This window comes from Vanellus vanellus (genome assembly GCF_965231255.1).
Source record: "Vanellus vanellus genome assembly, chromosome: 2".
NCBI lineage: Eukaryota > Metazoa > Chordata > Aves > Charadriiformes > Charadriidae > Vanellus > Vanellus vanellus.
The window spans coordinates 112,399,574-112,424,162 of NC_138906.1; the positions used below are offsets into that span (position 1 = coordinate 112,399,574).

General features: G+C 39.6%; 1 protein-coding gene across 1 annotated transcript in view; it reads left to right on the top strand.

Moving 5' to 3' along the window:
- The window catches only part of SPIRE1 (spire type actin nucleation factor 1), a gene marked incomplete at both ends in the record, with an annotated part of 128,158 nt that overhangs the window by 101,016 nt on the left and 2,553 nt on the right, over positions 1 to 24,589 (top strand). The window contains 4 exons of the mRNA XM_082479001.1: positions 10,897 to 11,060; positions 16,064 to 16,154; positions 17,034 to 17,176; positions 23,336 to 23,473. Of these exons, the coding sequence (XP_082335127.1) occupies positions 10,897 to 11,060; positions 16,064 to 16,154; positions 17,034 to 17,176; positions 23,336 to 23,473 (536 nt within the window). The remainder of the gene's footprint in view (positions 1 to 10,896; positions 11,061 to 16,063; positions 16,155 to 17,033; positions 17,177 to 23,335; positions 23,474 to 24,589) is intronic.

Sequence of the window (24,589 nt, forward strand, 5' to 3'; positions counted from 1 at the left end):
TTGTTTCCTGTTGTTAGCATCATCAATTCCCTTATTTTATTTTAAAATCTGCTTTTGTTTTATTTGCTGAGTCTATTGCTTCTATTTTTGAATCTAAATCTTGACTACGTTTTTTTAAGTTATAAGCCATGTGTTTGTATGTATTTTCAGTGGGCAAATAATTCAGACTTGCACTGCAAAGCATTTCATTTCTCCAGTGTATATTCAACAACCCACTATGAAATTATACAAATACTATGCTTTCCAACAACCACCCATTTGCACTTGTTCAGTGGTTCTGATAACAAAAGCATGACAAATACAGTCTTACATTGTGACTTACATTTCTTCAAGAGCACGGCATTTATCTGTATCAGAAAAACTGAGCTAGCTGGATTTTTGAAGGGCAGACATGGCATCTTATGGCTGAAAAGCATGAAATAATCCACATGTACTCTCTGTTGCTGCTTTTTGCAAAATATTTGTGCTTGCCACCTGTGCTTAAAGGCACTGGTCCAGTTTCAAGGGGATTGTGACAACCCATTGTCTGCAGAGAAAAACAATTCCATCACTCTCGCTTTGTTGCATTGTTTTTGAAGCACTCAGTACAGTTTGGTGAATGCTTGGGTGCATTTTTAAAAGCACGGTGTTTTGAATATTGTGTTTTTGGGCCTTCCAGTTTCTGGTTTGGATTTATGCTTGCTATATCAGATAATGTTTCTAATAGGCCTAGACAATTTTCCAAATGTAGGAAGCTTGTAAAAATGTGGAACAATTCCTCATTTTCTTTCAGACATTCAGTTTCAGTATTTTACATATTCTCCATCTGGGAACTGCCCTCTCAGGGGCAGCAATTTTGATCTAATAGATCTTTACAGTTTCTAACTGACATAAATGACATCAAACCCATTTAGTAAACAGTTTCTAAAAACAATGTTAAATTTTGCAGTATTACTGTTTAGGACTGCCTGGGCTGATTTCAGGGCTTGGCTTCCAATGAGGGATACCTGTCTTCCACGAATTCTTCATTTTTTGTTAAAGAATTAAATTTTTGAGTTTTGGAACTGTGGTAATTCCATTTCACTCCAGTGAATTGTTTGGAGTAAATGACATTTTACTGGAGGTGTAAAAGGCGATGCATGCAAGTTTTATTTCCCAAGTGTTTCTTTTCTGCTGGCATGAAGAAGAAAAAAGAGCAGGGGCCTTGAAGATCATTTTTTCTTATGTTGAAATATGAGGTTTTGTTCTTTCTCACATTGAAATGATTGTTATGTCCAAAGCTCCTTTTAGACTAAAATGTGTTTATGTAGAATTGGGAACGGAGGCATAGAATCATAAAGTAGATTGGGTTGGAATGGATCTTTAAAGGCCAGCTAGTCCAGCTTTCCCTGCAATGAGCTGGGACATCTTCAACTAGATCAGGTTGCTCAGAGCCCCGTCCAACCTGAACTTGAATGTTTCCAGGGATGGGGCATCTACCACCTCTCTGGGAAACCTGTGCCAGTGTTTCACCACCCTCATTGTAAAAATTTTCTTCCTTATGTCTAGTCTAAATCTTCCCTCTCTTAGTTTAAAGCCATTACCCGTTGTGCTATTGCAACAGGCCCTGCTAAAAAGTTTGTCCTCAGCTTTCCTGTAGGCCCCTTTAGGTACTGGAAGGCTGCTATAAGGTCTCCCCAGAGCCTTCTCTTCTCCAGGCTGACCAACCCCAACTCTCTCAGCCTGTCTTCAGAGGAGAGGTGCTCCATCCCTCTGATCTTTTTTTGTGGCCCTCCTCTGGCCCCGCTCCAACAGGTCCGTGTCTTTCCTGTGGTGGGGACTCCAGAACTGGATGCAGTACTCCAGGTGGAGTCTCACCAGAGCGGAGCAGGAGGGGCAAAATCACCTCCATTGACCTGCTGGGCACGCTTCTTTTGAGTCACGCTACTGACATTCAGTATGGTACAAATAGATCTGCCATACAGTTTAGTTGACCACTGAATGTAATTTAATGTAACAACATGTAAGGTAATGAGTTTTAAGGATTATAAATCTAAGTAGAAACACCATGTGGAACACTTGCACCATCTGGACAGAAATATTTGTTGCTATTAAAAAGAAAAAAAAAAAGGCATTAGCGTGAAATATTTGGGAGTATAAGGTACGTTGCGCATGCCCCGGAGTTATTGCTTGTTGCTGAGTTTATAGCAGTCAAACACACAACTATACTTGACTGTTGGGGTGAAGGGGGGCTGTACTCTTGCAGTTCCTCTTCTGTGATATGGGTGGACCTATGGGATGTGTTTCCCAGCAGCCACAGGCTGTGTCCCTCTGCTCTGCACAACACGTGTGTACAGGTAACATCTCTACTCTGAGCTGCCACTGAGAAAAGGCAGCCTGTAGCTGGCCGCTCTCAATCTAAAACTTCTTTGGATATATTAATTTAGCCTTGGTACCTGTTCTCACAAAGGGAGAGGTTTGAGTAGAGGAATTGGAGTGAGCTTTCAAATGACCTCATAAAATCATCAGAGTAAGGTATCAAGGCAAACACAGCCTTGAGGTACATGTCCTTTTAATTAAAAGCATGGATTTGTCACTCAAGCAAGTTGAGCTAATGGAGCTTGGAGAAAACTTTGTTTCATGTACATGTTTTATCAACCTTCAGTTTGGGCTCAGCTTTAGGTGATAAATACCCTTATGCTTTAACAAGTGTTTGCCTTTATGCTAAGTTTGGACAGGGATTTAGATACTGTTTCTGTAGCTGTTATCTGTGCCTGGTGTTGTCTAGTTAATGAACTACAGGAAAAATACCCCGACTCCCAAATTTGGCTCTGAGTCAGCCACCTACTGCAATCACCACGTAGATTTATTCTCGTGAGCAAAACTTGTCCCAGCGCAAACTTTTTTAAAACATCTTTTAATGCAGTGGTATGTGTGGCTGACAGGCCCTTTCATACCAAGTTGCATGTTTGTCACCTGTCAAGACAGACAGATAAGCTGATGTCAGTTTTGAGTGTTCTTGTACATTCTTGTTGCTGGGCTTGGCCTGCTTATTTGGATCAGTGCATTGAAATTTTGTTTTCAGTTGAGAAATGTTTTGAGTGTCTACTCCCTGAATTACACTGTTTAATTGGAAGTGTAGATAGGGCTTTGCAGAAATAAAAAACATCTGACCACTTTCTTATCCAGGAATAAAATGGTTAGAGACCCAGAAAGCAGACGATAATATTATGGATACATTTTAAAGGCTAAGTCCACCTAAGGTTTTTCAAAAGAACAAGAATCAGCACAAATCACACTCTGTTTGGCCTTTTTTTTCCATCCTCTTCAAGGAAACTACTGCTCAAGCTTAGCTTGGGTGTCTCTCTTTATTAGTTTAATTATAATCATTGGAGATTATGCTTAAAAAAATTAGAAATATCTTTATTTCAGGTCACTGAAACTTGTGTGAAATGTGACTTTTTACTTCTAATTTTTTTTCAGCTCTTTCTCTCTTCTCTTTCCTTTCTCTCTCCCCTTCCTTTCATTTTAATTGAAAATATTCCATTTTTAAGATACTTGCCTTTTGTTTTGATATTTGGTTTATTCAATTCCAAAAATCTCATTCTACAACTATAAAAATATATTTATAATTGCTCTGTTTGCAAGTCCCATATATGCTACTGTAGTTTTCAGACTTTGAGCTTTACTACAGTAAAGCAATAGTATGTCTGACACATTTTGGATTTAGGCAGCAGAATCCAAAATGTCTCAAGTGGAGTTAATCTTTTGGTTTCATTACCTCTCTGCTTTTCTAATAGCTTAATTGTTTTCTTTTTGTTGTTTTTGTTTCTTTTTTACAGCAATGCGGCCACTTAGCATGTCTTACAGTTTTGACTTGTCAGGTAAAAGGTGCAACAACACCTGACGTGGTTATTGTGCTTATTGTGAAATTTGTTCCATCTGTTTGTTGAACTCCCATTTAAGAAAGAAACTTGAAGGGATTCTTCCAAGATATGGTCAGTGAAAATAAAAATGAAGATAAATTACTTATTAATACTTACATTTCCCTTGCCACAAAAGGATGCCTAGATATAGGAAACAACTGTTTTTCACCTGAACTAGAGTGCTGGAATTCTGTTTAAATAAATAACCAAAATAAGGTGGCCCAGAGCTATTCCAAACTCTAAAAAGGATTGCAGAATACAGTGCCACCTTCAAGTCTGATTTACTTATTTATTAATCTGACCTTTGTGTCTTTACACTCACTTTTTGACTAGACCATCTTTTGCAGTACTTAATTTCTCATGAGGATCCAAAAACTAGTTTTGAACTTGTCTACCTTTCTAGATTTAATTAAATACACCTATGAATACTAATCTAGAATGGAACTGTCAATTCTGCTGAGTGTCTTTATTATAAATGCTTTGTGAGTTGTGAAATCGAAGACATTCACTCAAAAGAAGATAAGCCTTCTTTACTGGTTAGCAAAATAAGTTGCTAAGATTTGCTGGTAATAGCTGATACAGGAGATTCGATAGCTGATCCTTCATCAACCACCTAATATCAAATTTAAAGGTTCCTCCTGGTGGGACATTAGTTAGGACATGCAGTAACTGTCTGAACATGTCCTACTTCAGAGACAGCAACGTTAGAGAGAGTTTGTGCCTACTAGCCAGAAAAAAAATTCATTCCTCCCTCATCCTTTCCAGGATGCTCAGGCCCAAAGACTCCATCATTGAGGCTGGAAATATTCTATGTTAGCCTCAAAGGTTTGTCTGCTGAGGAGAGCTCTTATGCTAGCTCTTACCTAATTTCCCCATGGCGACTCCCAAGAAAAACAGTCTCCAAATAAATCCACGCTCTCATTTTGTGAAGAAGCAACGGCAGCTGTACCCTCCTCCCTTCTTCCAGTTGCATGTAGAAACACCTCATCTGGGACTTTTGCAGAGTTTTCTTCCTCTGTTTCTCCATGCACCCTTTACCCTCATGTGGGTATTTTCCCCAGAAGAGGGCATAATCAGACTGAAATGCTAGTGTATTGTGAACTAGAAAGACTATATAGAAGTTTTTTTTGATTACCATAATATAAAAAATACAATAGTTTTGTAATATGGGAGCGAAGTTCCCAAGTGACCTTTCTGTGAACGTGGCTTCACGTTCTGGCTGAGCCAAGCGAACAGCTTGCCGCTATCAGAAGGTGAGGAGCGGCTCTCGCTGCTCCCTCTCCTCCCCAGGCTCCCCTCTAAGCGTGTGATTTCCCCCTCCTCCTCTGTGCCAGTCCTGCTCATTTGTTCACGAGATGACTTGGTTAAACTCCTGTAACCCAGGAACGAATACTTTTATTTTTTTTTAGCAGGTTGGTTTTCTGTTCTCCTGGTGATTTAAACCTGCTTATTATCTGATCAGATGATCAGAGAGCTGGCTGAGGGCAGACGATGAGCCTGGGTGGATGGGAGGAAGGAACAGGCTCTCCCTGTCAGAGGCGGTGGCAAGCTGTTAATCCAGCTCAAGCCCTTTTGTGAAACCTTACACTGATGGCATATTGTACAGCTACTACAGCTCTCTGGTGGGATTCAAATTATGTACGTACTTGGTATCATGTTTTACTCCACTGAAAGCTGAAGGGTCCTCAGGGGGTCAGATAATAGCATAAACAGGCAAACTTCAGTTTTCAAAAAGTATTGCTGCTTCCAGATAAGCTGAAAGTTCCTTCAGTTTTAAGACTACAACCGAATGTGCCAGGGAAGTGCTCGGATCTGTCCTTCTACATGTGTCTGTTTGCTTCTTCTTTTGCCTTTTATTTCTAAGAATCTTGAGACATCCTCATTTGTTTAAATCCAAACAGTACTTTTGTAAAAGCTCCTTTCATAATCCATTAATTCATTACCACAATGTTTTTATTTTAAAGAATTAGCTCCATAGCAATCTATACTTGGATTTTGCTCTTTTTGACTGACCATTGAAGAACTCTTCCTGTTTTCTTTATCCATTTTCCAAATGTGATTGTTTCTGTTCTTTCAAGTCATGTGGTTCTCAGCAAGTAGTATCTTATGGCGTGACTGAGTGATCCGATAAATTGTCTTTAGAAGTAAATTCAGGATGATTAAAACATTCCAGTTAGGTAGATGTGAGACACCAGATGAGTACAAATGAATTATATGGGTTGGGGTGTCGATAGTAAGCAGATAAGTGGTAGTTTTGAATGTTGTTGCTTTGCGTGCTTTTACTTTTTTCATTATTTTGGAGGCGGGGAAGCTATACTATGCTTTCATTCGCTGATCACTGTTTCCACATACTTGCTTTTTCACTGCAAAATTTCATTGCTCTCTGCTTGATGGAATCGCTGTCAGGAAAAAACACAAACCAGCTGAAAACCAGAAGTGTTTCCTACTAAGTGCTAAAGGACAGGTGCAGGCTTTTATTATGTGTGCTGTCTACGACTGGGATGATATAGATCAATTCTGAGAAGACTTCAGCTGGCACCAGGCCAGTGTAGTTGGTATGTCACTCTGCCCGGCTCCGCACATCTGCCTGCTGTTGTCATCCTGAAGAGGAGAAGAGAGGTGTATGGAACCTCCTTTTACACTGCTGTTTCCTACTGGTAGAATAGAAGGAGCAAGCGGTAGCCACCTGTAATGAGAGTAATCTGAGAGGTACTTGGATATCAACTAGGGACCAGGGCAGTCATCGTGCGCTGCTTCTAGTAGAAAAATGTCTTAAGAGCAGGTTCACTTCTATGCACGGCGTTGAACGTAGCTCAAAAGACCAGTCGTTCCCACTCTTAATGCTCAAGTTCTTACCTCAAAGCTGCATGTGCCTGGCTGCTTTGAAGCTGTTACTTCAGAAACAGCTTGTATGTTTTGGTGGCGGGCAGTTCAGGGAGAGAAGAAAAAGGAAACTGAAGCATTTAAACCCAAACTTCACGGGGATTGTTCCTGTTGATCCCAACCCTGTGAGGTGATGCATATCACTGTTGGCTTTATATGATCTGTGTCTCAGACCAGTGTTGGGAAGGAACTCCACCAGGTCCTGGTAATCTCTTAATTTAGATAACACAATAATAAATGTGATGCAAACACCAGCAAAAGACTGACAGTTTGATATAGTGATTTATTAGGTCTCAGGTTTGACTTCAACATCTAAGTCCATTGAAAGGAACAGCACATCTCTGTTACCATTATTCATTATATAATCTTTCCCAATATATTATCATCATCATCTAGCTATATTAATTCTGCAAATCCATTTTAGCCTTCTTTTAACCTCAGTGTAAAAATGATAAGGTTGAGGAGTACATTTGCAGTTTAGAACAAAATTCAGGTTTCTGTTGTCATTATTTGCCAAGGAGAGCTGGTTAGGAGGCAGACAGCATATGGTTACATGACTGCTGTGGTTTGCATGTAATCTGTGGTCTGCCTAATTCCTTGTTTCGTAAGAGACATAATCTTACTTGTAAATAAAGGTGCATTTCATATTATCCTAGGGTGGTTTTTTGTTGGTTTTTTTTTTTTTTTTTTTGTCTTCCCCTTCTTAAGGCTGGTCAGGGAAGGCCAACACAAAGATCAAGTAATCAAATCAAGACCTTCTCTTCTTTCATTTGCCTGTTGCAATGATAGCTTAGAAGAAACTCAAAAGAAACCAAACATACTCATCCAATTTGCAGTTAGTGTTCATTGTAGTTGCTGCCTGAAAACACAGAGAAATGAAACTCTCCTAGTGTCTGACTCTCTAATAAAATCTTAACCCCAGAGTGTTACTCACACAATCTTTTTTTTTTTAACATAATGTGAATCCTTTCCAAAACATTTAGATGTTCTATGAAACTAGAGATTGTGAAACTACTAATAGAATTAAAAAAAATAAATTTAGGTATTTGTTTCAAAGAATCGTCCATTAATTTCTTCTGTCATATTCATTTTTATAAGCATTAGTCTAATGGTTGCTCCTGACTTGTTTATCCTGATTAATTTTATCTTGTTTATGGTGATGTATGATTATTTGCCACATGGTAATGTTTCTGTTGCCTGAGTACATCACTAAAACAGCTTAAAGTAATCATTTTTTGGTCTGTAGCTGCTAAAAAATCCTGGTTTTAATTTTGGAACAAGGTATTTTTGCTGCAATCTCTTAGCTGAAACTGTAAAATTTCATGATCCCTTCCTTAAATTATGATAATCCTTTTATTCATGTATATCCAGTACTGTAAGTTCAGGAATCATAAACTGAACTCAAGCACTGTTGTCAAAACAGGTTTTATAAATAGGGTGGTTTTCTAATTTTACTGTTGTAAAATTTGTTGGTTTATTGTTGTTCTATTCTTTAGTGCTTGCGAGTTGTAAAAAACACTCCCTGTTTTTTTCTTTAAAGGAAAGAATGACATGATAAATGACATTTCCTGCTGAAGAGCCCTTCAAAACAAATACTATGAATTGTATTCTCAATTCGCCTAAAGCTTTTCTGGTATTTCAAGAAGATTTTATAAATAATGTGTTTCTGAACAACTCATACATTTGTGAGCTTAAATAACGCCCATTTTAGGCTTTGTAGATAGTGATTGGCTACATAAATTATCTCCAAAATGGATCAGAAATTTCCCTTTCTGGGGCCTAAAGAAATGGCATCTAAATTCTTAGAAAACAAACCAAAACAACCCCCCCAAACAAACAAACAAAAAACCCCAAACAAAACAGAAAATAACAGAAAACTGGATATCCATTTCATCACCTCCTGTAGTGCTAGGGGATGTCTGGTGGATGTTCCCTCCTCTTTCCTTTCCCCAGAGCTATTGTATGTTTTATTTTTCGGAAAGACAGCCATACTGTTTGCCTTCCCATCATTTTTATTCTGGGGCATCCAACAATACTCACAGGCCATTCTTCAGCATCCCTGAAGAGGCAGAGGAGTCACCACCCAGGAAGGTTTGGAGAGGAGGGACACCACCTTTAGCTGTTGTGGTGTTCGTGTCGGGGTGCTTCATTGGACAGTCTGTTCAGGAACCACCCTGTGCAATCAAAAGACAAATCAAAGGCTTTTCTCTTTCGGGATACCCTGAGCTGCTTCAATCAACTGCATGCCAGCTAATTATGAGGTCTCAAGTGATATTGGCAGCAGGGAGGTGAGGCAGTTCGGGTTTTATTTTCCTGCTGTCTCTTTCTGGGGTTGTGTGGAGTGGCTGTTAGAGCAGGAATGCATTTGATGTGGAGGACGCCCATGCTGTACTCGCAGAAATCGAGGAGGAAAAAAAAAAACCATGACCTATAAGCCATAGTGCTAGTCAGGACACCCATTAGCAAAGCCTTTGAAGATAGGAACTAAGGGTTAGAGAGTCTAAGTCTTTGATTGCAACTCTTTGTAGGGAGGACCTGAAGGCAGTAATAACACTGTAGTACACAGATTCATAGGCTTGGAATGTCACCATGCCTTTAATAGTCCAAATAATTGCCTTTTCTTATACTCCCAGTTGAAGGTATGATTTATAGAGGAACTATAATACATCCCCTGACCTTTCTAGCTCAGTTTCTAGCATTTAACAATAACCTAATTAATTCTTTAAAATGTATATTGATTTAACTTATTCATCTTCTTATTCCTTTTTAGTAGCTACTCCGGTAAGAATGTTGTAAAACAGACCTACTACTGCAACTGAAGCTTTGTCTAGACTGTGTAGTTTTAACTCACCTAGTGCAAGAATGGCCTTTATCAATGCAACTTGTGTTGTAGCAGCAGTGACCGTGTTTGTTTATACCAGGGCAACTATGTAAGTAACTCCAAATGATGTGTGAGTACTTACGTTGCTGGCACTGGGAATATCTGGGTAATATAATTTGTCATAGTCCTCTCGGTAACCTAAGGTACGAGTCATTTGACCTTCTGTGCCTCTTTTCACCATGTATAGAAATGGGAATAATAACTCCTCATTACCCTAGCCTCAAAATACCTGGGGGTACTTTGTTATTACAAGACCAGGGAAGGAGTCCTATAATTACACGGGTAGAAAAACACATTTGTAGAAAGACCAGATGCTTAGGCATACATGCAAATGGGAGATTAAAAGCTTCTCTTCCTTCTCCCTCCGACATAATTTTCTCCAGATTGGAATACTGTACTTTGTACTTTTACAGGGATAAAACTGATTTATCAGACCAAACTCTAAGCTCTCCTAAAATATCAAAGCCTAGGTCATTATCTTAATGTCTAAGCTAAGCTAGGCTAAGCACAGCAGACCCAATGCTTATGTTATCCGAGATGCATCTTCATTGCACACTGGCAGAAAGCCTGAGTAATTTATTCAGTGGAGTTACATCCTTGTAAAACTCCTGTAGATGAAAATAGAGCTGGAGCCTCATGTTTCTGCTGTTACAAGAAGATTTGACATCACAGACATATTTTTAATACAAATGACTATGCAAACCTAAGAATTGTGCATATTTTTGATGAATGCTAGTCATTTAGCTCATTTTCATTCCTTTTCTGTATACTGCAGAATAAAGTGTAATTCTGTCCTCACAGGGAAAATTAGGTTTACTCCATACTAAACCTTCTAATTTGTGTGGTGTTGTCTTCAGACTCACTGGAAACCCACCTGTCCAGATACAGTTGTGCATTCTTCTGATACTTGTTATATAGTTAATTATAGACTATAAGTTGAAGGGAGAATATTTTGGGGTTTACCAGAGGATTTATTTTTTTTTTAAGTTGATTAGTATTCATCTGAGGTTGGTTTTTAGTGTTGTGCACTGCAGCTTTTTCCACTGCTTTCATTCTTTCATACTGCTTCTGTACCACAAGCCATTGCCTATAGTTCTCTGAGCACTGTATTCCTAAAGTAAATAATTGCACACATATAACTATCACAATAATTTTTTTTCCTTTTGTGTGTATTGCCTTGACAGTAAGATTTGAGAAGGCAAAATAAAAATCAAGTCCAAACACCAATTGTTCTGTTTCTTTTGCCAGATGTTTCTACGCCAGAGGCTGGAAGAAAATTAGTGGATGCCTCTGTAGTGAACGGTGGCCTGGCACCACAAGGAAAGCAGAATGGGGCCACGCAAGTGACAGTACAACGCAAGAGACTCCTTAAGGCTCCCACGTTGGCTGAACTTGACAGCTCAGATTCAGAGGTAAAAAATCAGGACACAACTTGCTTCTTGGTTTGTCAGAATTGAGTCTTATTCCTTAATTTGCTGATCTGATCAGATGAGAAGTGATTTTGCAGATTATAATATGAATTTTCCCTGACTGCTTTGTCAGCCCAGAGAACTTAAAAAAACGTTAGATCACACCTCAAAAATGAGAATATTCTTTAAAAAACGTAAATGCTAATTTTGGCCTAAACCCAGTATTTACTTATTTTTCTAAATGTCCAGTATCTGTCCAGAGTGTGTACGTAGCAATTATGCTTTTGAGACTGAGAGGCAAATGTGTTGCACCCTTCTGGCACCCGTGCATGGGCTGTCACTAAAGGCCGCAGATGTGAGGCCAGCCTCACCGTACCAGCTGTTAAATAAAGAGCATCAGCTGTGCCAGAGCTGATGTTGCAGTTGGGTGCAAATGTCAGTACGTTAGTTTGCTATATAGGCTTGGGAAGTAACACCCAACAGATGTTCCACAGGTAGGGACAAGTAAATACCACTCAGATGGAGAAACGACTCTGCATCCATCCTCTCTCACATGGACAGTTAAAGATTTGAAAAAGCGTAAAAAGGAGGAAAGCTTAAAAAAGCGCTCTAGTTTTAAAGCTGCACGTATGGTCCTCAAGAAGTACCAACATTACATCCTCAAGAATGAGCTTTGTCTTCTGCACCAGTAGAATTATTAACTTAGTTTGGACCTTTCTGAAAGTTAAGCTGTCTGGAAAGCACACGCAGGCAGGGTTTATTCACAGAGGCTAATTTTAGCCTGGGGAAGGCAGTCTTCCCTGACTCTCTTTCTCTCATGTAAATGGGGAAGGAGGGGTTTCCTGACAGGGCGCTCACAAAGGCGCCTAAGCTGAAAGATAGGAGGCTGGGGAGAAATATACGTGGGGAGAAATTTATCTCTTTGCCTACTTCCTTGATCTGTGAAAGGTTGACCCTCTTTGTATTAGGGGTTATCCTATGGGTGGCTTGTGTGGGTGCATAATTTGGTGTATCTATTCTGAAAGCAGAAGAGATTTGCATCCTGAAATCTCTCAGCAGTCTTTAAAATTACAATGGAGGCTATATGAGGTTTTGTTAATATGAATGAAGCTGGGCAGGATGCAGGAATATTAAGACCTGTCACCGAGAGTTGGATCTTGAACTTACTGCTTCCCAGCTTGTAGCTAATGCAGCATGATATTTCACACAGAAAAATGAGCAGAAGTCGGTAAAAGAAAATTCTGTAAAGGGGAAAGTGAAGTGATTCTTGTAAAAGGGAAAAATAAGATGTCTGACTGTGACTATTGATTAGGGAATACTGTTTGGACAAGCAAAGTCATATAGAACGAGCTCTGGAACATACAGCAAAAGATAAATTGAAAATAAATCAGCTACACTGAGCTGTCACAGAGAACAGATGCTGTACTGGTTTGAGTCAACAGAAGTAGTTGGTGAAGCAATTAAGATGATTAAGATGCTCAGCAGAATACTGGTTGGGGCTCAGGAACAGTGATAAAGTAGTGTAAATAAACAAACTGAAGGGAGTCTGAGTTTTCCGAGCTGAAGAGGGGGGCTGGACACAGAACATTTGAAGAAAGTGAAGATCGCTCTGTCAAAATATCTTATTTCTTTCCTGGCTTTTATTTTGTATGTAGCACACGGAAGAGCATATGTGTTGTCCTGATTGCCTATAAATGACTCGGCCACCTCTTTGCCTGCAATTTGAATAGGGCTTAACCTATTTAGAGTTACTCACTGGGAGTTAAATTATGACTATGTTGTGCCCTAAATTACAGGCTGCAAATATCTGCACTGCTGAGCTGTGGACCTCCAAATGAGCTATGATGCAGACGCGTTTTTTTCCCCCTGTATCCCCTTTGTTCTTCTCTCAGCTGTGTTGTGATGCAGACTACGCCCCAACACAGAGTATTTCCAGCCAGAGGTGAAAGAGAAGGTCTGATACAGCCCTATGCCCATTTTCTGGCAGGGATGAATATTGTACAACCCGTTCCTGCTTTCTGTCCTGGCTTTTTTCTGCATCGCCACTAGAATCGCAGTTTCAGAGGGAGAGCAAGAAGTGCTGTTTTGCTTTGTGTGGCTAAAAGAACTAGCAATCTAATAGTGATTTTTGATACAGATATAAAAATGGTATCTTCCTAATGAAGCTACAGCTATCCGAACAAAAAGCATGTCAGTAACATATTCCGATGTTTTAAGGTGATGCCTTTAAATCTGCAGCTTTCTCATTATATGTAAAATTCTAATTGTTTAGCTCTCTGTGGAGAGGTGCGCAGTCCTGGATGTTGGGTTGATCCAACCTCAAATGTAAAATGTCAGATAGTCTACCATAATAGTCAACATGTATTGATATGAAGAAATTCATACAATGGTTCATCAGTACTTCTTACACAAGTTTTCATTCTCAAAAAAAGTCTTCCACGTTTGAGAAATTGTAGGGCAGTATTAGCATTTTCAATGCATATGTTTGTGCATAGAAAAAGTAATTTGAAATGACAAACCAGGAATACCTGTTGCCTAAATAGGATGATATGTCAAATTTAACGTACTCCTGGCTTCCGTTCTCTCTGGGTTGGTTGTTTATACTAACTATTTTTTATACTTACCCATTGGCTCTGACAGTTCATTCCCTCTCATTCTTTAGAATAAGAAGTGTGGCTTCTGGAATCTTTCTTGTATGCCTTTACCATAGAGAAGCACCTTATTCCTCTATTTTTGTCCACTTCTTTCCATCTGTTTTTTTTTTTTGAGACGCTTAGGCCACTGGAATAGCCAGTGTTCATCAATTACTGGTGAAGTAACTAGGAATCTTTCACACAAATGGGAGCAGGATGGAGACACGTCTGTTCTACCTAATTTTGCAACGTGTGACAGACATATCCATCTCAGGTTCAGAAGTGGAATGAAGAATGGGCAATAGCTATTTCTTTCCATTTAAAGGTGGTAATTAGCAAAATTAGATGGACATGTGAGATGTTTCTGTAATCCCTATTTTACAGTTTCACATTAAAATACATATGAGATTTTGATATTTTCAGTTGTGCACGTTGTTTTGTCTCTCTTCTGTCTGTGCCAGTGTTTCAGACACAGGAAAAATAGAAGAAAAGGGAGAACAAAAACCCCAGAAAAGCATGTGAATAAACCCAATGCACAGACTCTTGCTTGAATCTTGATTCAGTCTTTTGTAAAACTCTACGGCATAAGATTCCGACAACTGAAGCGCTCATAATTTTTGATCAAGACTAGGTAGGGTCCCACAGAACAAGAGACTTCTATAGAGCAAGGATTGCTTGGATTGTGCTCCAGAGACAGGTGTTCCCTGCCTGCTCCTCAGAATGTCCTCTCTGAAGCCCTGCCTGCTTTTCATTCATAAAAACAAGCAGTGTGGCACCATGGTAACGTTTTTTTAATTGACTCCCTACTTGGTTCTTCATCTTAGTTTGTTAGCTTCTCTGTCAATGGGTAAGTAATCTTCCACTCAGAAGAATTTGACTTCTACAAATTGAAGAGTTTAGTAGTTCCCTTTACGCAGGGGTTATTCTCCTTCACAAAATTTAAATGTTTAACTCTAGACTCGTGAACACTGTTGCACCCCTTCTAAAGAACAGTGCAACCAACTTTCTCACAAGGTCTCCAGTGGTCCTTTAAGGCAACCATGCGGCATGAAGCAGTGATAGGCAAAGTTAACTGAACTAGCTCTGTAGCTAAACTCTCCTGGTTTCTGGAAGTAAAACTATTGATGTAGTTAAATGTGCTGCTCAAAATTCCTTACAAGCTTCCCATCACAACTGTTTTGCAGGGTCACACTTGATGTGTTAAAGTGAATATATTGTTTTGGGATCTGCGCTGGTTTGAGTCCCTTTGCAAAATATTGTGTTGTGGCATATATGTGGGAACAGTATACATCACTGTGTCCTCACATACAATGCATACCCTTGGGCTGAGCATAGAGTGCAGATCACCTGATGGGAATTTGTAAAGGCCTCTGTCCTGTGATGCATGGTGTTCATTGAGGTGATCCTGCCAGCTTTTTTTTTCTGATTTACCATTACCAAAGAAGGCAATGTTTCAGACAGTGGAGGTTTTCCTGCTTGCAATTGTTGTAACTATGGAAATTTGTGAGAGAGAAGCTCAGCGACTTGCTGGATTTCAGAGCAGGTCACTTGTTTTATCTGTAAATCTTGACAACTTAAATGATGTAAGTCTCCTTGGTTAAAAGCATTCACATTAAAGCTAAAGAGCATTCACGCTCAGTCCTTCAACTCTGTTCCTTTGGGAGGCTCCTATGATGATCTGTATCTTGCTGGTATCTGGTGGCCAAAGACAGAGGTTTTAGGTGAAAGTAAGGGAATAATGCTTTAGATGGCTGAAAGGTGTTAGTCAAAGCCCGTTTCACTTTCATTTACCTTGCAGGAATTGCTCTTGGCTGTTGTGATGAAACATGCTTATGTAATGAATGAAATGTCTTTTCAATACAGAAGGAGATACTCACCAAGATTAGGGATTAGGGACAGTGCAGTGGAGATCAGAATAATTTCTTTTTACCTGAGTCACTTCTATGAGTGGCTTTCCTTCCTTTGGAGACCAGAGAAACCCAAGTGCTGATTCCTTGCTACTGTGAGATATGAAGTTGAGTTAATGTATCTCCTGTAGCTGCAAATCCTTAGAAGTTCTTGAATACAATAAGGAAAATTAACAGGTTACAATGGATTCATGCACCTCTCTTCTGATCTTGTTCTTTCATGTGATAGTTAAATACACAGAATTCCAACTATGTACTATTTATCCTAGTTTCTAAAAAATTGTGTGTTGAAAATTCCATTTACTTAGTGCTGCGTAATGCTTTTCTCAGCACTTCTTCTAGGGCTTTGAGTAATTGAATGGCGCAAAATACCTTTGATAGCTTCTGATTTCTGTGTGCTAAGAAGTAGGAAGAGAAAGAAAAACAATCCCTGAGGAATTATGTTTCTTTTCCTCTTGCCACACAGGAGGAATCGGTGCACAAATCAGCGAGTAGCAGCAGCATCTCCCCCTCACAAGTAGAAGACCCCTCTCAAGAAGGCACCAGCAGCAGAAAGAGTAAGTTTTGATGAGAGCTCAGTGGCTGTTTTTACACGCTTCTGTTGTCTTCTGTTCTATGAACTTTGTCTGAAATGTTTATAGAAAGCTGAAACTGAGTGTTGTTAATGTAATAAATCTCTAAAGCTGAACCCTAGAACCTGCTGAATAGGTAAAATGTGATTAATGATTGGAAGGCATCAGCCTTCACTATATGTGGATATCTTTGTGAAACAGAAGGTTTCATACTTGAAGTTGATGTGGAACTGTAGAGGAATGGGGGGTGGAGGAGGGGTAGTTTAGCTATACTCATCTCATAAAAGAATTTGTTGCTGCAGAAACACATTCTAGCCTAAGACCAATTTAAAAGTTTCCTGCGTCTGTGTCACCATTGCAATGAATGTACTTGTTTGAAAGCCACATGGCGATCACCAGTATTTCTCATAAGTACTTACTGGGAAAAGGGGAGGATCTGTTATTTTTTCAGGCATAGTTATTGTAGGCTTTACTGTGTAACAATATTTTTCATTTGTTTCCAAGTGTTTCAGTTTCACTGGAAGGTTTTGTAATGAAACCTGTAATCTATGCATGTCTTTTCTGTGCAAGATGGTGAAATAAGTAGAATAAGCCAATAACCTGAAACACCGAATTTATATACAATGGTAACTGGGCAGTAGCATGCCTATATTTGCTAGGTTTATGAGTATTCCTATTCTCTCAATCTGGAAAATGTGATGAATGTGATACCTGTCTTGAAGATGCTCTGAATATTGATGTGTAACTTCAGCCACCAATAGTGGGAATTCTAGCAAATCAGTGGCTAGTTTAAGTACTGAGAAATGCTATCCAACAGTCTGTCTTACAAGAACTGATTTTTTTATATACTGGTTGAATCTTTAGCGCCTCCAAAATTCTTGCCTATATCATCTACACCACAGCCTGAAAGACGGCAGCCACCTCAGAGACGACACTCCATTGAAAAGGAAACACCAACCAACGTGAGACAGTTCCTACCACCTTCAAAACAGAGCTCCAGATCACTTGTAAGTGGAGTGAGTGGTAGGAGAGAGAAAAAGAGGCATGCTAAGAGTATAATGAAAATTAAAACTTGGCTTCAGTGTGATTAGAACTTGACTCAAAGAAAACTCAATTCAGAAACAGCCCTTTGCTACTAAAGACGTTTTGAAATCAAGATTTGAACTTTGTCTCTCTAGCATATTTATCCAAAATCCCAGGTACAGGTGCCTCAGAAAACATTTGCACTTTGATTAGGACTCTGAGTAAAGCCACGTGTCTTGATGTTATTTCAGAACGTTACCAAAACAAACGAACTTCACCTTACTGATTTTCCATTTGAATAGAGACAATTGCAAAGCAGTGGGTCTGTGTTGGGATTTGGGGGAATTTTTTAGCTGTTGGAAGTATTTTAGTTAATGGCTGCATGAATGGAATGGTTTCTTTTCTTCCCACCTTAAGAACTTGTGTGGTAATGTTTTTATACATGTGAAAGCTCTTTCAGTAATCTAAATCAAGGTTTATCTGTGTTGCTTTGTTGAAGTTACTGAGGCAAAAACCTGTATTACCGCTTGAAAAGAAAGCACAGTGCATTTGATCAATTAGCTTTAATTGAGAGCTGTTTTCCAACAGAGTATAAACAGCAAAGGGTATGAAATCCTGGTTCGTTTATGCTGACATACTGATTAGTGCTTTGTAATTTCATGCAGGATATGTTCCTCGTCTCTTTTCCTACCAGCAGGGTGTTGAAGTATGCCCCATGAGGTGCTGGTGAATAGAGGAATCGATAAACACATCCTAGTTTTGAAAGGAAGCGAATACTCAGTCGCCCCATCTTTTAGTGCAGTGGTATTTAATGGGCTTTGAAGAGGGTTCTTGTTGGCCCAAGACACGGTGGCCGGGATCCAAACCTATTACATGATGAAGTTGAACGGTAACAAGAAAATAATCTCCAAACACTTCCACAACATGCTTCCTCCTCTTGCTTTCAGAGGGTCTGCCGGATTTTGTTTATTATATCCTTCCAACTAGAATGTAGTTTCTCATTCCAGGTCAAGGTCAGGTTGTGTTGTTGATAAACGTTGATAAATGCACAACACAAGTAGACATCTGCCAAAGTGAACCCGGAGCAGAATGTATTGCACCAGAACCAAGCTGGAGGGTTCTTTCAGCATGCATTTGAAGATTTAAAATGGATTGCCTTGTCATTGCCTGCTGCACTCGCTGTATGTGGACGCACAAGCTTTATTTTCTGATAGGCCCAGAGTTCTTCACAGACGTATTATTTAAAGTGTGGAGGGGAAAAAGCATTATATGTTATACCGAGGCATTTGCTCCATCACACTTTTAGTGTATCTAAACATGTTACATCGTCATATTGATCTCTCATGTATTTGAGGGGATTATGCCACTTAATCTTATATATGAGGGCGTTATTTTAAATAGGTCAACCAAGTTCTTGACAGGACCTTTTTGCCCACATATGTATTTTCCCTCTGTCAGCCTGTTCACTGACACATGCCTAGAAAAATACACACAAAATAAAACCATTGCAGAAAAACTAATTCAATTATTCCACTCCCCCTTAAAAATACTAAAGGAAAAGGGAGAAAGGGACATTAGATGAGCCAGGCTGATGTGGGAACACATGGGAAAGGTTTTACTAGTTTCTTTTGTGCTTGGATTTTTTGGTGTTTTGTATTTTGGTTTTTTTTTTTAATCTTTAGAGAACTGTGACCTAGCTTGGTTTTGACTACAAAGTGAGAAAGAAAATCAGTAGTGAAGTGATATTCTGTTAATAGGAACCTATTTTATTTGATGCCTGGAGAGCTAATTCTTTAACTTGGCAATAGTGCCCTCTAGGGTGTGACGGACAGCTCCCACAATACTTTTGTTTTTCGTTTTGGTAGATGGTTTCTGATATGCTGGCACTGGCCCAGTTCCACACTTTGGCTTACTGCAAGTCTTTCCATCCCCGGAGAGACGCCAGCTTCTTTCAGGGGCTGCGCCAGATGCTGCATATGGAACATTGCCGTTCCCGCAGTGAACGCTTCTCAATAAGTGTAGAATATTATTTATTTTTTATTTGAATTCACACTTCTTCATCCCTTCCTCCAGGATTGATGGAGTTTCGTTTCTTATCACCTGCTCCTGTGACCGCAGTTTCTCTTCAAGGTGAAAGAGGCCTCGTCAATAAATAGCCCTCTATGCCAGTGAAAACAGGCAGGGGTTTGCTACAGTCTCCTAGCAGGATTAGCAAGAAACTGCTCCGTCTTGCATACTAACGATGGTTTTGTGAACTGGCATCTCATCAGAGTTAGACCTAAGTAGGTGGGGAGGGGAGACAAACTTGGAAAAATGCCAAGCATAGTCCTTTTGATATGTCACCCTACCAGCACTAGACGGAAAGGCAGGGCAGCTCAGTGATTTTGGGGGTTCAGCCCGGGTGGTTTGCTTGCTATAGTGAGCTGACTGGGTGCTTAGCCAGTGAGATGAAGCCAGTGTCCTGAGATGTACATATGGATGCCTTTGTAGTCTGATTGCATTTTTTCATTATTATTATTATTATTATTATTATCATCATCTTTTTTTTCATGACCCAAAGGACCAAAGCTAATGGTTGCATTTATACACAGCGTTCGCTTCTCTGCTTCCTATCTATTGTTCAGGTTCCTAGGATAACCAGTTTATTTCCAAGGATGACTTTCAGACCACTTTTTTCAACTATGCAAACAGCTTCTCTGCTCAGCTCTCATCCCGTTGAAGCAGCCATGTGTGGGGTGGCAGGGGCTATGTACTATCTCTGTGAGAGAGCTTTTGCCAGCAGGTGGAAACCCGCACAGGTTTGCCTCTTTTTGCTGGCTTTGGAAATCACCTTCACCAGCATGTTCCCTCCTGGGGGAGCACTTCCTAAGCTGTGGCAAGAATTAAAGCTTAGGCCGGGACATTGCACCTGATTGATTGACATTGATTTCAATGTGTGTAGGATATTTGTGTGTCTTCAATCACCTCATGGGGAAAAGAAATCAGTTCTAAAGGACAGCAAACTAAAAATGCAACATCACAAGATTATCAATGGGACAGACCTTAAATGTTACAGCACATGAAGATCCTGCAGCAAAAATCCAGCAAAACTATTGTAATCCTTGGACTATGGTGAAAAGAATAAGGTTTTATGTTTCTAACAAGATATACTATGTAGAATGGAAGGGCATTTGCAGTCTGTTTTACTTGAAAACCTACATATGGTTTTGGTCCTCAGCACGCTTATGTATCAGAACTTGCAGAACAACAAATAACTCTGTACCAGGGAAGGCAAATCCACTGAAAAGAAAAACTAATTCATTTACGCCTATGTAGAACTGAACACGAATAATTCAATTTTGTCCTTCTTTTTCTTGTCCCAGCCAATAAGTGAAAGTGTAAAACCTGTTGCAGGAGAGTTTATAGTTGAGATATCCAGCTGACTTCTTACAAAATTTTACTCTGCGAAAGCAATAAGAGTTTAGAGCGCTTGACTAACTGTGAATTGCAGACCAATCCGGCACTTGTTCGTATTGCAGTTTACTAGGGCAGCTCATTTGAATGCCTACTGATATCCTTTAATGAGAAGTTTTACAAGGAATATATTGGTGTAAAAATGTGTTAGTCATAAGGACCTATTAGGTGTGTGTATGCTGAGAATGACCTACAAAGCACTTTATTTCACATTATGGATATGTAATTCTTACTACCTGCTTTTCCTGAGTAAAAATAATACACGTATATACCTTAAGCTATTACAGTGTATATAAGATTGCACAGTCAAAGCGTTAAGCCAATTCTCATGAGGATCATGAAAAATTCAAGTTCAAAATAGTATTTTTAAATTAAGATTTTTTTTCCCCTTTAAAAATAAGAATACTGACTTGTCTTTAATATTAAAGTGAGCATTGAGTATGATTCCAGAAAATCAAGACCATTCAAACCACATTTTGTCTTTAGCATGTTCTGTTGTATGCAAGTGTTGCAGAGAGCTGAAGTTCTCTCACTTGGAGCTGCCTAACTTGGGTGCAGGTTACTGTTGGGAGTTTGAGCAATAACTCCAAAGCATCATTGTTTAATGACGTTTAGTCAGAGCTTAGTGTAATTTTAATTCAGTGCCTTAGAGCTAGTGTTGAAACAAAAGATTTTTCTCGTGTACTTATTTCTATTCCAAAAAGGGAAAGAAAAAATCAAGCAGTTTTCCGAAACCAGCATAACATTTATCTTTCACTTAATGTTGCATTAGCATTTTGTTGTCCTTGTGTAACCTCTGGAATTAAAACATTAGCATTTAAACATGTGAACATGTTTCCCCTGTTGCCTGCTAGCTATTTCTATTTGCTTTAGTGGTAATAATTTTCGATTGGTACGACAACAGGCCCACACTATTCCCCTAGTACCTGTTCTACACCTATAGCAGATCCGCAGACTTTCTTCAAAGGAGCAATATTCCCTGACGTCACCGCTCTGTAAATTAAAGGAATGGGCGTTCATGAGGGGGAAGGAAGAGCTTCAAGTAAGAAATGTATTTCTAAAGGACTTAAAGCTCTGATTGATGACAGGCATTCAGCCAGCCTCATTCACCTTGGACAGTTTCTCTCAGTCTCCCACGATGCAGAATCGAGGGGTTTTGCCGGCATTGTGTGCATCCCGCTTTCCCACCCACTCCCTCTCCCGTCTCGCCCCAGCCTTCAGCCGTGCCTTCTCCATAGCGAGGCAGTTGCTATGGGAGGAACCCAGAATGAAGCGCTGAGAGCTGCTGGTTAGCTGTAAAGTTGCTCATAAGGAACAGAAGTTATTTTGTTTTGGCCGCGCAGTTTTACACCTCAGAGCAAATTGCAGTTGCTGTTGATGTAGTTTGTTCTTTGCAGAAAAATAGTGATTCTATACCCCCAAAGGTTTAGCTGGCAAATCTAACAAAGTTAACTCAATTCTAGTCTTTTGTGGGGTACCTTAAACAGAGTGAAGTTTCTTTGTGTTCCCTTGCTAGATGGGTAAGACAACAGTTTTTAAAAATGTGGTGGTTCCTAAATGCTAATGTTTGCCAGGTCTGCAACGTAGAAAGATTTTCTTTTTAATCTAATGGAAAGACAGAACAGACCTCTGAGTACGTGGAAATGGAGCATTTCACTACTAATCCGATTCATCACTTCAATTTGTAAACGAGATCTCCAAACTGTCAGCCACGTCTTTGTATTTGCAGGAGAAATTTCCTGCATTTATTCAGAGAGCATTACATGTCATTGTCATTACCCCACAGTAGCCCTTCTGGGCTGACTGAAAAGGTTTGCTAAGCGTAAAGCGATGGGAGTTCCCACAAAGGTTTCTGTCTTTCTGTTGGAAATGTATAATCGACTACAGGGCTGGATTACAAATTGGGTTGGTGCTTTTTATTCTCTGGTACCAAATTCAGGAGTTCTCTACTCAGTAGTCTCCTAAATGCCGTAATGCTGAACAGACGCAAAATTTTATAAGTGGGAAGTTGTGTTGTTGGTCTCAATATTTGACTCTCTGCCATTAATAATGCACCACTGGCTAACCAGTTCTCCTGCTTTGTATTTGAAGATTATTCTATAAAGCTTAATTTGCTGCTGTTGCTTTCCTGGGGCACAAAGGAGAACGTTTCTGCCTGAACTGCCATAACCTTTTGTAGTCTTGGTGGGATTCTGATCATATGAGCACCAAGATGTGGTACCACTGAATAAAAATTTCTGCTACAATAGGCTACTAACAACTTTCCTTGGGCCACTCTGGGCACCACAAAGTCTCAGAGAAATCGTGTGACTTCAAGCAGTATACTTAGTAGTAATACCATCTGCCAAATTACCTTTTTTCTTTCAAATTACAATCCCGAACGTTGATTGGTTTGAAACAAATCTTCATAATAAAAGACAAAACGGAGAGAAGAGTCAAGTGGTTTGAGGAGGAAAAATGAAGAAAACTGTCGTTGTTGTGAAGGTTGAACATCAGACCATTTAGATCACGCTTACGCAGTCTCCGACGGTTTGAAACTCATGTGATGCCCATGAATGAGCCAGTGCTATTCCAGTTTGAAGGGAGAAACCCTTAGTTTCTGGAGTTACTAACCAGGTGGCTGGTTGTCTAGGTTGAAGTCCAAAAGAAGCCATTTGGCTTTGAAATAATACGGGTTTTTTGGCTTCCAGGAGGAGTTCTGTTACCCGGTGGAATGTCTGGCTCTGACGGTGGAGGAGGTCATGCACATCCGTCAGGTGCTGGTGAAGGCAGAGCTGGAAAAGTACCAGCAATATAAAGATGTCTACACTGCACTCAAGAAAGGAAAGGTAGGGCTGGGCCTGGGGAGGCTCTGAAGCTTATTGAGGGAGGCCGGTCGCACAAGCCGCCCATTTACACATTTGTTTCTTACCCTGTATTGGAGAAGAAGAAGGAATATCCACCAAACTCCTCCTAAATGGGTCAGCTTCCTTGAATTTTGTGCAGAAACATCAAAACTTTTCATGGAAATACCTTGTTTGTTTAGATTGTCTATAAAAATGCAGTAGCGTTTGCAATTATCAAAGCGTATCTTTATGCGTATGTTTTAAACTTCATTGAGTAAAGTGATTTCTGTTCCCGTGCCTTCTACACTATTTCTGTTCCGGAAACTGGAATCACAGGTAGCAGTAGGAAATCACAACAGGTTTTTCATGTGAATCCTCACTGTCAAGCATAGAGGGAATGAAAGCCTCCAGAGAAGTCAGACAACGTGGGACCCCAGGAGGAGGTTTAATATTAGAGAACACATTAATTAACATATTTTTTTCTGTAAACTGCAGAATTGGGAATTGATATTTACCAGTAGAAGCAGTGTCCTTTTCCTCCCACTTTTGACTTGTGCTACTTGAACACCTCCAGCAAGCGTATTTTGACTTCACAGTGTGTTTTAACTACAGGCCTACCCATGTCTATTATGCAGATTTAATTTAGAGATTTATTACATTTAAGACAGAGGAACAAGAATCTTAAAATGTTATTCACAAAATTCACCTGTTGCACAGTGTCGTGATATATAAAGCTTAGTAATGAGCTTTGATCAAATCTCAAAGTTAGCTGATGCTTTAATAAATTTACCCCACTATTAAAATTGTTCACTAACCAAATTTATCTAGCCTCCCCTAAGTCTTTGGATCTGAGTATGTCATCTTTTGTTTGACTGCAAAACTTTTCATTGTTCAATGCCTTTACTTCCTAGAAATGCTCTTAAGCTGTGATCCCTAACTCCTTTGAATAAACTGAATAGATGGGATTTATCACCCCACTATAAAGCAGGCTTTCCTCAAGTAAGATTGCTGTAATAGCTCTTCCTGCACCTCCTCTAGTTTTGAGGAATGTAGGATTGGAAGAAAATCATCAAATGTTGTCACAGGCAAAAACTTTGTGTCCCAGAGCCTGACTCAGAT